The following is a 14,241-nucleotide window of genomic DNA, read 5'->3' as shown; positions in this document are numbered from 1 at the left end:
CAGGTGATACCACACTATTTATTGGTATTTAGGAGCAAATACTGTACAGCAGTAGAATCACAAGGTTGATAGAACTGTAGGGTTCAAAGTCAAATACACCCCGATGTACAGTGAGCTACATCCCCACACATGCTTTTGAATTGGCACTAGGAATTAGCTGAGCCCATTGGGCAATATTAGGATTAGGATAAAACCTAATGCAGTCCTATTTGACACTGAGCTACATCCCCAATCATGGTTAGAATATCCTGGTCGTCCTTCCAATTGATGGTATCGAACCCACCATTGTAGGTCCGAAGGACCTCAAAGAAATTCGCGGTCGCAAACTCCGACAGTGTTTTCGGCGGCGAGCGATGCGGTCCATTCCGCTTCCGACGCCACGTCCACTTCCATGGACATATGTGTATCCGTAAAAGTGTCCTCGGCGTCCATGTCTACCTCCCCCTCGTCCTCGAATACACTAACGTGCTCGCTAGGGGCTGATCGAGATGAGTGGGATGGCTCTTCGGGCCGAATGGAACGTTGAATAGAGGATTGGAATGGCCGTGGGGAAGGTACAATGTCAGAGTTACTACTCTCGGTTGTCTCCGTGTTTTTCCTTGATTGCGTAGCATTCGTGACTTTTTGTGCCTTTTTCGGCGCGGCCACAGTGGTATTTAGAAGCCCCGAGAGTTTTGTTGTATTCGTGTCAGCGATATCGCTATCGTCTGTTTCCTCGCGTTACCGCTTTGCCTCGATGTCGACACAATGCGTTGACCCTCCGTTAACACTGCGGAACGCGGTCCCCTTAGTGCCTTTGAAGTACACGCGGTAATAGAACCTCTGGTACTTAATTTGGTTGATGGGTTCTCCGTTTATCTGCAGTTGGGCAGGGATCGCCGCATCCGTGAAGTAGACACGCCATGTGTTCGTGTGGCATCCAGTTCCAGGAAGGACCGCACAAACGCTGTGGTAGACCACATCCACGCCGAGCTGGGTCAGCTTGCGGTAGAATTGCGTTGCGTCAAAGTTGTCACGGATTCCAGTATTGTCCATGAAACAAAGAGAGTCCAATGGCTGCTCCTCGTGCACAGGGATGATGTATTTTTTGCCCATAATGGACAGGTACTGTCCTCCAAGTGCTTTGAGGGCATTGGAAGATGTCACTGAAACCATAATTCCACCACGTCCGAGTCGAGTGACTTGGACGAACTCAGACAGTAGCGACTTCACCGTGTCAGTTTGCGTACTAGCAAACAGCGAGGACATAATTGCCTCGTGCGACTGGTTAGCAAGCGCGTCACCAGTATCAACCGTGAAACGAGCCATGGCCACCTTTGGGGTGTAGGGCCTAGCCAGGTTGATCTTTGCAAGAATGTCCACGCGATCTGTCAGCTCAAAAAGGATCGCTTCGATGGCGTCGGCTGGGGTCGGGACAAATGCAGCCTTGGTGTGCTGCTTAGCAGCAGCAGTGAACCCACGAATGACCTTATTGTAGTCCAGTGGATTGCGGTTAGCACCGCTCGAGGCTGCAGGTCCAGAAAGTGCAGGCGGTGTCGACTGTACTTCGGTTGCGTTAGCCAATGGGGAAATTCCAGGAATTATCCCTGCGTTTTGATCACCGATTGGCTGGGGTCGACCAACGTCAAAATTCCCAATTGGTTGGTTAAATTCGGAATTTCACAAATCGCGATTACTGATTGGTTGAAATTCCAAATCAGAGCTCGCAACACGTAAATCGAAGTTTCCATCTTCGAATTCGACAGGCAACAACGACGGCGTTGGCGGCATCGACGGCGGCAGCGGCGTGGTGCGCGACGGAGCCACCGGTCCAGGTAGACATGTAGGCTCGCTGGCCCGAGTACGAAGGCGCTGAGGACCAGGCGGAGGCCAATCGCCACCAGTGGACGAGTGGGCTGCCACGTCGGCATCGTCAGGCGGCGCGGCGGTCGGCGGCAACCGCAAAGTCGAGGCAGATAGTTCCAGGAACCATGGGACTCATTGGGACCTTGGAGTAGGTCTCCTGAGTGGTTCCCAGAGGGTTCAAGCAGCGGGCGTGGGTTGGGGGCGGTGGAATTGCGAGCAGCGTACGACATGATCGACCGATAGGAAAGGGTACGTTTCTACTGACTACGACAGGCGAGGCTAATAGAAAAGTGGGGGGATACCTACGTTCCAACCGAGAATTCTGCCAGAGGAACAACGAAACCAATGCATCACTACGATGCAAGTGATCGACAACAATGTGACGTTCGACGTCGAATTAATGACGATTGGGCGACTACATTTGATACTCGAGGACTCAATCGAACTGCTCCAAACCGAGGACCTCGCGGACATGGAACGTACCTTTGCTGAGGCTGTTGCGGACGGTCTCGGTAGCATAACGGAACATGTGAACACAGGCCAAGCGGACAAAGTCTGGGCCCAGGTGCAAAAGAAGCACCTGTAGGCCAACGTGACGCTGCATGGCATGGCTGTCTCGGACCCTACAATGTTTGAGTCGGTAATCCAGCTGCACACATGGCAGCGATGGTTTGCAGCATCAACCGACACAAATGTACAATCATTCTCGAATACGTACAAGCAATTGTATGGGAGTATAAAGCTTGGGTTTGCCCAACTGTACTACCACCACCGTGGGGAGATCAAAGCTGGCACTGCCGCAGGGTCGACGGAACCCTTGACATCCACACAAATCCTGGTGGAGGATGCTCTATCACTATTCGAACTTTGGTTGAGTATCATGGCGCCTACCTTTTTCAAACGCGACGCGTGGGTGTTGTGCTTGACGGGAAAACCTGTCATTTGGCTCACCACAGGCACCGCGCGTCTACTCACTCCGAACACATTGCTGCTAATTCTGCGCTCGGCACTGGGGAACAGTGTGTTGCAACGTTTGGTGAGACACTTACCTGACCACGCCCTGGTACAACAGCTAACGGTCATGTCCGAATGGACTCACGTTTATGGGGAAGATCAAACGCTGTCGGTACGCCAAGAAGGAACAGACCGCGTCCTGCGCTTGGTCCAACTGGGTCTATCAGGCCTAGCCAGTCGGGGCTAAGTTCCGCCTACCGTCCTACCGCAATCACCCCATCCCGTCCATGAAACTCCTTACCTGTAATGCCAATGGCATCTCGCCTGTTGATAATGGCCACACTTTTGTCGAACGCGTCGTGCGTGGGGCAAACGTCGTAGCGATACAAGAAACAAAACTCAAGAACAGTCATCACCTGTCCACATTCACCTACCACATACAACACGCAATCGGACATGGCAAATATTTCATTGCCGTGAATGACCTGCGCGTTCACCCCGATTATATCCCCGCCCATGGTGACGACCCAGCGCACCGCAGCGGTGGTGTTGCGCTGGTGTTCAACGACACGGTCCCTGGGTTTCACGACCTCCGCCACATGTCGGAACACGACGTCGCCTATAAATACATGGTGGTTAGCACGCAATGGCAGGAGACACCCGTATACTTCCACTGCGTATATGCGCCTGTTCGAACGGCAGAACGGGCCGCGTATTTTGACAGCCTACCACGCGACTTCCCTGAGGATAGTATTCATCTGGTCATGGGAGATCTGAACCTACCGATGGATTTATACCTCGACGTGGAACGTCAACATACCCGACCACAACGTGGGTCGAGTCAACTGTCATGAGTGGCTTGCAGCGCTTCGGGTGACGGACGCGTGGCGTATGCGCCATGACGACTCCAGGACCTATTCGGGACCACATAAACGGACCCGATTAGACTACATCCTTGCAGATACGTACCTGGTACGAGACTGCTCCGTCTCAAGCGGTTATCAACGGCCGGATGCGCATGTAGCGGGAGATCATGCGATTCACACGCTAGTCCTAGAAGACGTACATCAGACCATGGGTAAAGGGTATTGGAAAATGCCGAAAGAGCTAGTATAGTACCCCCAAGTGCGAGAGGCAATCGCGACAGAGGCATCGCGATTACTTCATTACATTCGTACCGCACATAATCCTGGTGTCGTGTGGCACGCCTGGAAGAAGAGAACCCGGCGGTTCCTGCAGGACGCCCATCGCTTTGTCAGATCACACTACATGCGGGAAAAGGCGACCGCCGCAGGGAGATTGACCGAAGCGCGGCGCCTACACACTGAAGGTCACTCTACAGACCAAGAATCTCGCGGAGGAAGAGAAAATCTACGTTGAGACAGAGGATTTGTGGAAGTTGTACTACTCTGACCTTAAATTCGACGTGCATGCGGGCAAGAATGAGCGTTCAACGGCCCATTTCTTCCGCCCAGCGACTAAACTGCTCTACAAAACACCAGTTAGATCAGTGAATCAACGCGATGGAACAGTGTCGACGGACCCGGACGCCATTCAACGTGAATTCGTGGACCACTGGACACGCGTCATGCGTGACGACGATCCCGCCCCACCGAATCGCGCTGCCCGCCGCCGCGCTTCCTGCGAGTCCTACAAAAACGTTTGACAGCGGAGGATCGGGACGCATTGGAGGAGGACATTACCGGATCAGAGCTACAACGCAGCATTGAAACAATGGCGCCACATCGTACACCGGGACCTGACGGGTTTTCCGCTTGCTTCTACCAGGTGGCTCCTGCGGTGTTTGGAGAAATCCTGTCCATTGTTTTCAATTTCCAACTGAATCGTGGCATAGTTTTGAAATGTCAGCGTACCAGTGAGGTAGTGCTGCTGTTCGAAAAGAACGACCGGGTCGACCCTGGTAACTACAGGCCGATTAGCGTGATGCCTGTAGAGGTCAAAATCCTCTGTCGTGCGCTTGCTCACCGCTTGTCCTCGCTACTTCCACGACTCGTGCGGCCGGCCCAAAAGGGCTTTGTCCACGGGCGGCGGCTACACGACCGCACAGTGTTCATGTTAGACCTACAACACACGTGCACAGTGCGCAACCAGGAGGGATATGCTGCCTTCCTGGACTTTGCCAAGGCATACGACCGTGTCTCGTGGACCTACCTGTTTGACACGTTGGACACGTTTGGCTTTGGACCTAAGTTCATGGCATGGATTAGACTGTTGTATACGAATCCATTGGTACACCTACGAATCAACGGGATAAAATCGACGCCGATAGATCCCAATCACGGGGTGAAACAGGGCGACCCGCTGTCGTCGCTGCTCTTTGTATTGACACTCGAGCCACTCAACCAACTCCTACACAATCACGAGGAGTATGGAATAGAATTAACCATGGACCACACCGCGACGACGCTGATATTCGCCGACGACACGACCTTGTTGGCGGCGCGCATTGCTCACCTACAAGCGCAGCTGGAGTTAGTCAACCAGTACTGCGCTGTGTCAGGAGCCAAACTGAACATAGACAAAACGGCGATTCTGGTGTTAAACTCCAACTAACCAATACCGTTCGTCCATGGCCTGTCGTTCGCCGCGTCTGGTCGGCCGATTCGTTACCTCGGCATCTTGTTGGGACACAACCTACCAGCGGGATACCAAATTAACAGACTCACAGATAAACTATACGAAACCTTTCGTATCTGGGGTTGTCGCGCGCGCACACTGAACGGCTGACGCCTGCTGGTCCAGACAGTTATCCTGTCCATCTTGTGGCACTTCACGGCAGCGGTGGTCGTGCCGCCAAAACAGATCGCACCCTGGCAATCGCTGGTGAACAAATTCATCCAGAATAGAGTTGTGGACCCTACACATAAGACTGTATCACTGATGCAAGCGGACATCAATATGATAAGTCAGTAGGGTGGCGAGTACCTCATATCTCGTCCATCATCGCGAAACAGACAATCAGTGGGCATGTTTAGCACACGGAATGTTTGATGCAGCACTCGAACCGGGTAATCGACCAGATCGGTTCGATTTCTTGCACTATCGACCCAAAACGCGCAGCGCTGCCCACCGCATCGCAATGGTGTCTCCACTATGGAATGATATCTGGAAAACATGGCAGTGCCTTCCAGTGGATAAACGCATCCAATCCAAACCTACACTGGCACAACTATGTGAGATACCGGTCTGGCGTCAAACTAACCCGTTGTTCCGCGTCCTCCCGCACGAAGCGGCCCATCGATCACCCTTCTCTCATCCTTTCGCCATAAGGGCAAGGAGTGGTATAAACACATGATGAGATCGGGTTTTCACTGTCTAAAGGATTTTCTTACCCCTGCTCGTACGTGGCCAACTGCCGACGAGTTCGACGACATCGTTGTACCTGCAATAAGACGATTGGAGTATAATGAACCAGTACCATACTCACTGGCACCAGTATACCGCCGACTTACCATCATCGCACGGCAAGTCTATGACTATGCGGGCCATGAATTTAAACATGCCGTACCACTCGAGGTCCCTTGGCGTCTTCCGTTTAACGCGTCCTACCAGGATACGATAACGGAATTTCGGGAATGGTCGGCAACATATCAAATGGGCGTGTTATAACCCACCCGTAACCACCCCATGCTAAGTGCACACGGCACTATGGAGAATGTGGCAACGTACCTTAAACTGTTCCGCCGCTCTGTCGCTGTCGCCACTCCCATGCAGGCTGATGTTTGGAACCGTCTGCAATACCGTGTCCTGGCGGTGGGCTACTGTTTCTACTACATGTAGTTAGTAAATCCCAGTTGCATACAATGCCCCTATCGTGATTACCACGCCGTCGAAGCTATCGAACATGCCCTGCGCACCTGCTCCCACGTCAAGCCGCATTGGGACATCGTGTCCACTCCTTGGCTACAATTTGGCCTGAGTTTCGAATGTATGTACATTCTGGATATAACCAAACTACAACCTGCCCAAGACTGGTCCCATGTGGCCACCGAGCTCATTGTACTGTGAACGATGCTCGCCGGTGGCGTGCTGAGACACTTGTCGATCTACCGCAACACAGTGAAGCACAATCTCCATATACCGTCCGTGCTGGAACTTGTTCTGCTCAACTGGTCTGCCCAAGTACGCCGTCACATTCAGCTACCGTCGACAGTTGACGACGAACGAAACCGCTTCCAAGCCATCTTCAACCGCCTTGTTCAAGACCCCAGCTACCGCGGTTTCTGGACAAAATATCCGCTCCAATTATTGGTCAATCCATTGACGAGGCGCTTACCTCTCAAGTGACACCGCTCTATTTATTTTAGGAAATACTGTACGGCAGTTGTACCACTAGGTTGATAGACCTGTAGGGTTAAAAGTCAAATACACCCCGATGTACAGTGAGCTATATCCCTAATACGAAGGTACCGCTAGTCCCTATGTCCCTGCCATGCTAGAGCTCGTCCTCCTGCAGTGGTCTCTACAAGTCCGTCGGCATGTACAGCTTCCAACGACGCTGGATGATGAGCGAACTCAAATCCAGACCGTCCTGCGCCATTTGGTCAACATCCAAGTTACCACGGTTTCTGGTCAAAATATCCCCTGCACTTTTCGTCAATCCGCTACTTCGGGGGTTACCGTTCAGGTGATACTACACTATTTATTGGTATTTACTGTTAGGAACAATACTGTACAGCAGATGAATCACAAGGTTGATAGAAAGAACTGTAAGGTTAAAAGTCAAATACACCCCGATGTACAGTGAGCTACATCCCCGTCGATACTAATATCCATATTACATTTGATCACTATCAATATTAGTAGTATTAATACATATTATTACATACTACGTAGTACTAGTACGTATTAATACATAATATCATAACATATTATCATACGTATAGCTAGCATTACGTATGATACTAGTATTATGAACATGCACATGATGCTCCTTTAGAATGGCTGAGGGTGCATGTGGTAACATTTCAAAAATAATATTCCATTTTCTCGCAAAATGGGATTAACCAAAATGCCATTTTCAAAATAGCGGTAAAATGTCTATTTTGTAATACAGAACTATAATAGTATTGCGTTTTGGACCGCTTCAACGAGTAAATCGCTCGTGGAATTGTTGGATTTGGGTTAAATCTCTTCCAGAGAGACATGTTTCCATTTTGATCAGATATGTTGAATTCGGCCCCAAAATGGCGTTTATGGACTGAATATCGTAATATTTCATGTTGCCAGACAGGCCCTAAAGCTTGAAACTCTATGCTAATAATCAATTGAAGCCATTTTATAACCTGTTCCGACTAAAACTAACAGTGCACCTTTTGCATAATGGGCCAGCAGATTAACGTTATACTAATCCCTCTAGTTTATGTATTCGTGGAGCAGGAGGCAGGTAGATCAGAGCTTTCATACCAGTGTCTATCTACTAAGATTATACAGATACTTAATAGTAATATAGCAAGCTACGGTAGCTAAAACATGCTTCTCCATTTTTGTTTCTAGGCGGGACGATGAGTGTTGGTCGCTAGTTTATAATTCGTATTGGTCGGTGCACTGTACAGTACATACTGTATACCGATTGTCAAAACAACTTATTCAGGACATCGAGGTCGTCGGGGATGTCCTTTGTGATGTGGGGCGGCGGCAGGTCTACCATTGAGATCATGGACCGCCGTCGTCGCTGTGATAACCTCGTCACACTCTCGTGCCGCTTGAGATGGCCCGGCAGCAAGATGGTTTCTGTCGGTCCTTGAAGCCGTTCGCGTCCAGGACGCACATCTTGGAATCCATCCATGGACCTCGACAAAGAAGGCGATGCTGTTGCTGCCATCATGGTCGAGACGGGTCGAAGGGTGGGAGAGAAACACTCGGGCGCTAAGGGCGTGCCCAGACATGTCCGACACAGACTCAGCATCACCGGTCCGTGCTTTAGCGGCACCGCCTTCTTCTCGACGCATCGGGCACACACGATTTCCCCGCACATGCGGCAGTTGTCTGGGGTTCTACCCCCGAGGAACCCGAATGAATCGGCCCCACATACATGGCATTCCATGCCGAGGCGGTAGTTTTTCACTTGCAGGTCGCTCAAGATGAAGTCGGAAATGCGGCCCAGTTGGCGACTCTCAAAGAACGACTGCATGCGACCTAGCGCGTTGCCCCAGTTTTTCAATGTACTGTGCGCCATGAACGGCCGTGACCGACCCTTGAAGGCCACTTGCAGCACGTAGGTAGCATGCACACCACCCCGGTCCGGCAGCTCTGTGAACACGTACCCCGATGCGTAAATGCCGCCGCGGACGATGTCGTACACGGACGTGTCGAGCGGCGGCGCGCCGTCAAGCGTCACCGAGTGCGTACACGAGATCCACGTCGGCCGGTCATTCACGGTGCGGAGCTCGCGGCTCTGCACGTACACGAAGTCGCGGTCACGCATCACGGCACTCATGCTCTCGATCATGGCCCAGTTCAACGTCAGATTGTCGTTGATCTTCATGAGCAGTTGGGATCCGCGCACGTGGGTTTCCGTCGCTTTGGCGAACTCGTGGCTGTCCTTCGTGCGCGAGATGCGCGACAGCATGATGTCCTGGATGTCGTCGAGACTCGCGTGCAGGGTCGCAGACACGCACAACGTCATCACGTCCTCGTTGGTTGACTTGGGCGGCATGGTTGTGTAGTGGAGCGCGCGGCGGTTGTCGGGAGGGTTGCAGGCCGCCGCCATGTGCAGCAGTTCCTGCATGCTTCTCTTGCATACGACGCGGAGTTGGTCTGCTTGCGTAAGGGATACCTTCGGACGGAAGCCAGGGTTGATCGCCAACATGTTGTGCGATCGGGACAGTGAGCTATAATGTCCGATTGCAATGCTGCTGGATCGTCGAACGAGTAATGGTGTGACGGGTTGATGTCATCCAAAGCATCGGTTTAACGTCATATCTTCATGCTTTATACGGATGGAATTTGGCCCAAATTCGATAGATTTAGTTGATCAGATGGTCAATTAATTCGAGTATAGAAATATTGGCCAATAGGATCGTTCTATTCACCCATGCTTGATGGTTGCATCAGCTACTACGTATTAATAGTACCTCGAAGTACAAATGTTAGTATTCGTCTTCCAGGTCTAAACTTCGGCAACCAAATGTTGGGTTCCAAGGCCGTGAAGCTAAGGCCACCCATACGTCGAGACAAGTTTCGACAATGCATTTGTAGAGGAATCTGGCGAAATACTAATTTAAGGAATATAATTCCAATCTAATGTCGAAAATTGATGTACCGAAAACTCTCTATTGTTCTTTTACCCAATTTTTGGCTTCGCCAAGCCTATCGATTGCTTGTTTGTACTGACTTTTGTATGTAAAACTCGTCCCGTGTCACACTAATATTGGTCGAAGAGTGATTTGATTGGCTACTTGATTAGTTTTTGATTGGTCGATCGATTGTCTTGCTACAGTACCGACGGATGTCATCTAAAAACTTCCAACTAGCCAAATCGAAGCGTGGAGGTTTTATTATTTAACGTACAATTAATGTAGTTAAACCCAAAAGTCAAATATGTTACAGTAAATACCTACCGTATTTCATGCGATTTATCACTGCAGTGGAGGTTAAAGGTCCCAACTTCCTCCAGATATTATATACGGATAAGTGTCACATACAAAAATCAAGATATGGCCAAATATCCAAGCGCCCATGTAAAATATCGCTAGGTTAAATATCTATTTCTGGACCAATTCATCACCAAATTTGAATCTGAGACGTAGAATGTCTTCACCACAGTGAGATCTGTCGATTCTACGTCTCAATTTGCTGAAAAATTGAGTACTTTAGTTAAGTACTGGAGTATGAAATAGAAGTCAGAAAATTTTGTGAAAAGTTGGTTATGATGCACCATACTGTTCACATGTCAGTACGAGTATACTATATTACTAATGTTAGTAAAGTACTGTATTGTACTACGTAGTATTAGTAAGTATTGCTGCACCAAGACAATTGATTACATGACATTTAAATGTCAGGATATTGGTTTACAAACACCAAGTCAAATATAAAAAGACAACTTCCATTTGCACTGGAAACTTATTCGTCGAAAATCTAGTCATTCTGGCTGCATGTTTCGAGCGTCTTTGGGGATGTGTGACGTAGCTCCGTTTATCGAGATACCCCATTGAGACAGCAGAAACCCCATGTACAGTTTAATCCCCAACCTGTCAACCTCGTTTCAATATATAACGTCAATAGTTATTCTGATACTAATAAGACTATCATGGCTACTCGTGGGTTAAGAACTGCAGGCGCTGCCACACCATCTGCACCGTGTGCGGCCGCGCGGTGCCCCCGTGAGTGTGGATCACTTGTCTGATGGTGGTCTTGACCAGGTCGGGACTCCATGACTTGGGCAGCACGCCAAATTGGCTCAAAATCCACTCGTCTTCGTCTTCCGTCCAACAATCTAAGCACCATACATCATTATCGAAGAAATCGGCAGACGATCGACCGACCAATCAAAACCCAGAATTCGAATCAAATGGCCAATCAAATTCTCCCTTCAGAACCAGATGAATAAAGTGCGACTTCAATTAGTGTGTAGGGCGACAACGCTTCACATTTACACTGTCAGTACACATCATCATCAATGGAGTTTGGCGAACCAGCACAAATGTCCAAACTTTGGCTGAAACGACAATATATACATATATCCCAAATACCATACTATCCACCTTCAAAATAGATCCATCCAGTAATCCTATATATAAGCCTGGAATGTATATATCCCCTACACGAATCGATCCACTCTTTATCCAATACGAATATTTATATACATATATACAAATAAATAAATCAAATAGTGAATACTATATATATATATATATATAAACCATGACATATATATATATATATCGAAAGACTCATCACAGTACCTAACGGCATTTGGCCACGGAGGTACTTGAACGCGACGCGGGGATTGCCCGAGCACGAATACAATGCATGGGTCACGACGTGACGTGGCATGCCCGTCGTCGTGGCGAGTAATTCCGTCATCCGATCTACTTGCTCGTCTGAGGCAATTCCTCGGGCCACCGGCGTGAATGCTGTATTCACTCCCGGTGTCGCAGATGAAGCCAGTTGGTCGATGGGGGTGACGTTTTGCAAAGTTGTGGACGATGAACTTGTACAAGGTGGTGACGTGCGTCTGGTAGCACCCGTGGAAGACTGTTCAGGTGTGAAAGAACGCGCGCGTGGCGTGTGAGATGCTGTATCTGGCGATTCTGCGACAACGTTAAGAGGTGGGGCCTCAAGGGGCATCGGTCGCGGCGACTGGGAAGGCGACGACGAGACGTCGATCACGTCGGGTGGTTGAGGTATCGAGCTGGCAGTGGTAAACAGATTTGGCAAGAGGGTGTCCAATGACGGGGATGGCCTCGGCGGTGGAGATGACGGCGATGGCGGGAGATTGGCCGACGGAGGTTGCGCTGCTGCTCGGGGTGGACTCGGTCGATGCGACGCCAGGAGGTTCGTCTATTATTCACAAATATGCGATAACGTGTATCAGATCTATGGGGAAGCGCCATGCCGTGGGTAGTTACATAGTATATCTGCACGAGCGCATCTTTTTCCGCGGCGGTCTTGTGGATCAGTTGTTTGCGATAATGCTCGTGCATGCTTTCGGCCGAGTGCGACGTCACCTACGCTCGTAGTGTTAGCATGTTGTTCCTGACACCATCAAGACGGGTCGTCTCACACCTGGTTTCGTGCCGCCAGTTCCCAGAACGCTCGCGGTAGTTTCTGGTTGATGTCGCGCTTGCGATTCTACCAGTATGAAGATGAGGGAGATGTGTCTCTCGTTTGGAGGTAGGTACGTACCCGAGCAAAGGCCAACATGGCGCCGCGCTCGATGTTCGTGTATTGCCTGCGCCCGCCGCCATGAGGCGTTAACCGTCGTTGATGCGGTGGCGTGTCGGTCCAATCCGCCGTGAGCATGAAGCGTTCGCGATCCAACAACTGCCCCGCCGCGATGCACTCGGCGATGTAATCGATAGCCAAGTAATTCGGCGCACGTTTGAGAAGACGGACGCGCTCCATGAGCACAGTTTGGTGCGGCAAGTGCGACAACGTCCTCACCACCGTGCCTCCATTGGCCTATGGGACACCATGTGAAAAGGGCGAGGCCGATAATCTCACCCACCTCGATCAGATCCCGAGCATGCTTGCCCTCTTCATTGCGCACCGAAATGGCAAACTCCATGCCAGCAAACAGTCCCGCCGCCGCCGCTCCTTCCGCCACTTCAGCCATGATTCAAGTGGAAGTGAGGACAAAGTATGTCAACGGTGGCATTCAAACGGACCAATCATGAGCCTTGTAAAATGTTATGCCCAGATCCTTTCAACCAATCACAGTCGCGCAAATCGTGGGAAAAACCCTTCGCTACGATTATCCCTCCACCCAGTAATAATATTAACTGAAAGTTATCCACAACGTTCTGAGATATTTATCTTACTGTTTCGAAGTACTACACCATTTTTCAATTGACTTGGACATTTTCTCGATGGATTCGGACAGGTCACTATTGGATTTAGTGACGTGCCCATTCGAATGAATGAGTGCCCAATGGATTTGGTACCCATGTTCGGTGTGCCCATTGGATTTGGCACGGCCCCCTCGTGTGCCCATTCGATATGCCCATGTGCCTTATAGAATTGGTTTGTACCCAACCAAACAACCTTTAGATCCTTCAAAAGTGTCGTGCTTGCATTCAATTAGGAAAACTCAAAAATGAATTCAATAAATCATCCAAAGGATGAAAATAAAACATTTGCAAGGGTTCATAATGAACCGTCTTGTACGTGAACACCACGTTTGTCGAGTTCACGATGCAAAGTCGATGTGGACACCTGACACTTTCGAATGATCTAAAGGTTGTTTGGTTGGGTACAAACCAATTCTATAAGGCGCATGGGCATATCGAATGGGCACACGAGGGGGTCGTGCCAAATCCAATGGGCACACCGAACGTGGGTACCAAATCCATTGGGCACTCATTCATTCGAATGGGCACACCACTCAATCCAATGGTATATCAACCGAATCCATCGAGAAAATGTCCAAGTCAATTGAAAAATGGTGTAGTAACGTTAGTATACTATTCGAGATCCCTCGCTATAACGTCAGTCCCCACTACTACAGCCACTACTATAGCCACTACTAGAGCAACTACTAGAGCAACTACTACAGCAACTGCTACAGCCACTACTAGAGAAACTACTAGAGCAACGGTAGTATCTAATGCGATAGCATCCGCTTCACGACCTTCTTCTGCGTCAGGCTGGACGACCGCGTCAGGTCCGTTTCACCCGTCACATCCAGTACACTCAACTCCCCCCGGAGGTCCTACCCATGAAATATTACCATCATTCCGTGGATATATCACCATC

The 14,241-nt window shown here is 49.9% G+C and overlaps 5 protein-coding genes across 6 annotated transcripts in view; 1 reads left to right on the top strand and 4 right to left on the bottom strand.

Annotated features, from left to right (window-relative positions):
• H257_16163 (hypothetical protein) overlaps nt 1–413 on the top strand; it is a gene marked incomplete at both ends in the record, with an annotated part of 5,712 nt that extends 5,299 nt beyond the window's left edge. Inside the window, one exon of the mRNA XM_009844516.1 lies at nt 292–413. Within this exon, the coding sequence (XP_009842818.1) occupies nt 292–413 (122 nt within the window). The remainder of the gene's footprint in view (nt 1–291) is intronic.
• Nucleotides 414–720: 307 nt separating this feature from the next.
• H257_16162 (hypothetical protein) lies at nt 721–2,075 on the bottom strand (the record flags this gene model as incomplete). The annotated part of the gene is made up of 2 exons (XM_009844515.1): nt 721–1,508; nt 1,754–2,075. The coding sequence occupies 2 exons, from the start codon at nt 2,073–2,075 to the stop codon at nt 721–723; spliced, it is 1,110 nt and encodes a 369-aa protein (XP_009842817.1).
• A 6,150-nt stretch (nt 2,076–8,225) lies between these two features.
• On the bottom strand, nt 8,226–9,685 carry H257_16161 (hypothetical protein). The gene has a single exon (XM_009844514.1). It carries the CDS (start codon nt 9,629–9,631, stop codon nt 8,396–8,398), a length of 1,236 nt encoding a protein of 411 aa, XP_009842816.1. The 5' UTR covers nt 9,632–9,685; the 3' UTR covers nt 8,226–8,395.
• Nucleotides 9,686–11,011: 1,326 nt separating this feature from the next.
• Nucleotides 11,012–13,115, bottom strand: H257_16160 (hypothetical protein). The gene is made up of 6 exons (XM_009844513.1): nt 12,995–13,115; nt 12,673–12,948; nt 12,553–12,618; nt 12,396–12,494; nt 11,730–12,327; nt 11,012–11,260 (listed from the first exon to the last, which is right to left on the bottom strand). Exons 1-6 carry the CDS (start codon nt 13,100–13,102, stop codon nt 11,079–11,081), a joined length of 1,329 nt encoding a protein of 442 aa, XP_009842815.1. The 5' UTR covers nt 13,103–13,115; the 3' UTR covers nt 11,012–11,078.
• An 813-nt stretch (nt 13,116–13,928) lies between these two features.
• H257_16159 (hypothetical protein) overlaps nt 13,929–14,241 on the bottom strand; it is a 3,762-nt gene continuing 3,449 nt past the window's right edge. For both annotated transcript variants that reach the window (XM_009844511.1, XM_009844512.1), the window contains one exon: nt 13,929–14,197. In XM_009844511.1, the coding sequence (XP_009842813.1) occupies nt 14,090–14,197 (108 nt within the window). In that variant the 3' untranslated portion in view covers nt 13,929–14,089. The remainder of the gene's footprint in view (nt 14,198–14,241) is intronic.

Source organism: Aphanomyces astaci, assembly GCF_000520075.1.
Source record: "Aphanomyces astaci strain APO3 unplaced genomic scaffold supercont1.81, whole genome shotgun sequence".
NCBI classification, from domain to species: domain Eukaryota; phylum Oomycota; class Saprolegniomycetes; order Saprolegniales; family Verrucalvaceae; genus Aphanomyces; species Aphanomyces astaci.
The sequence above is the reverse complement of the archived record's forward strand: the minus strand, read 5'-3'. Positions and strand labels throughout refer to the sequence as shown.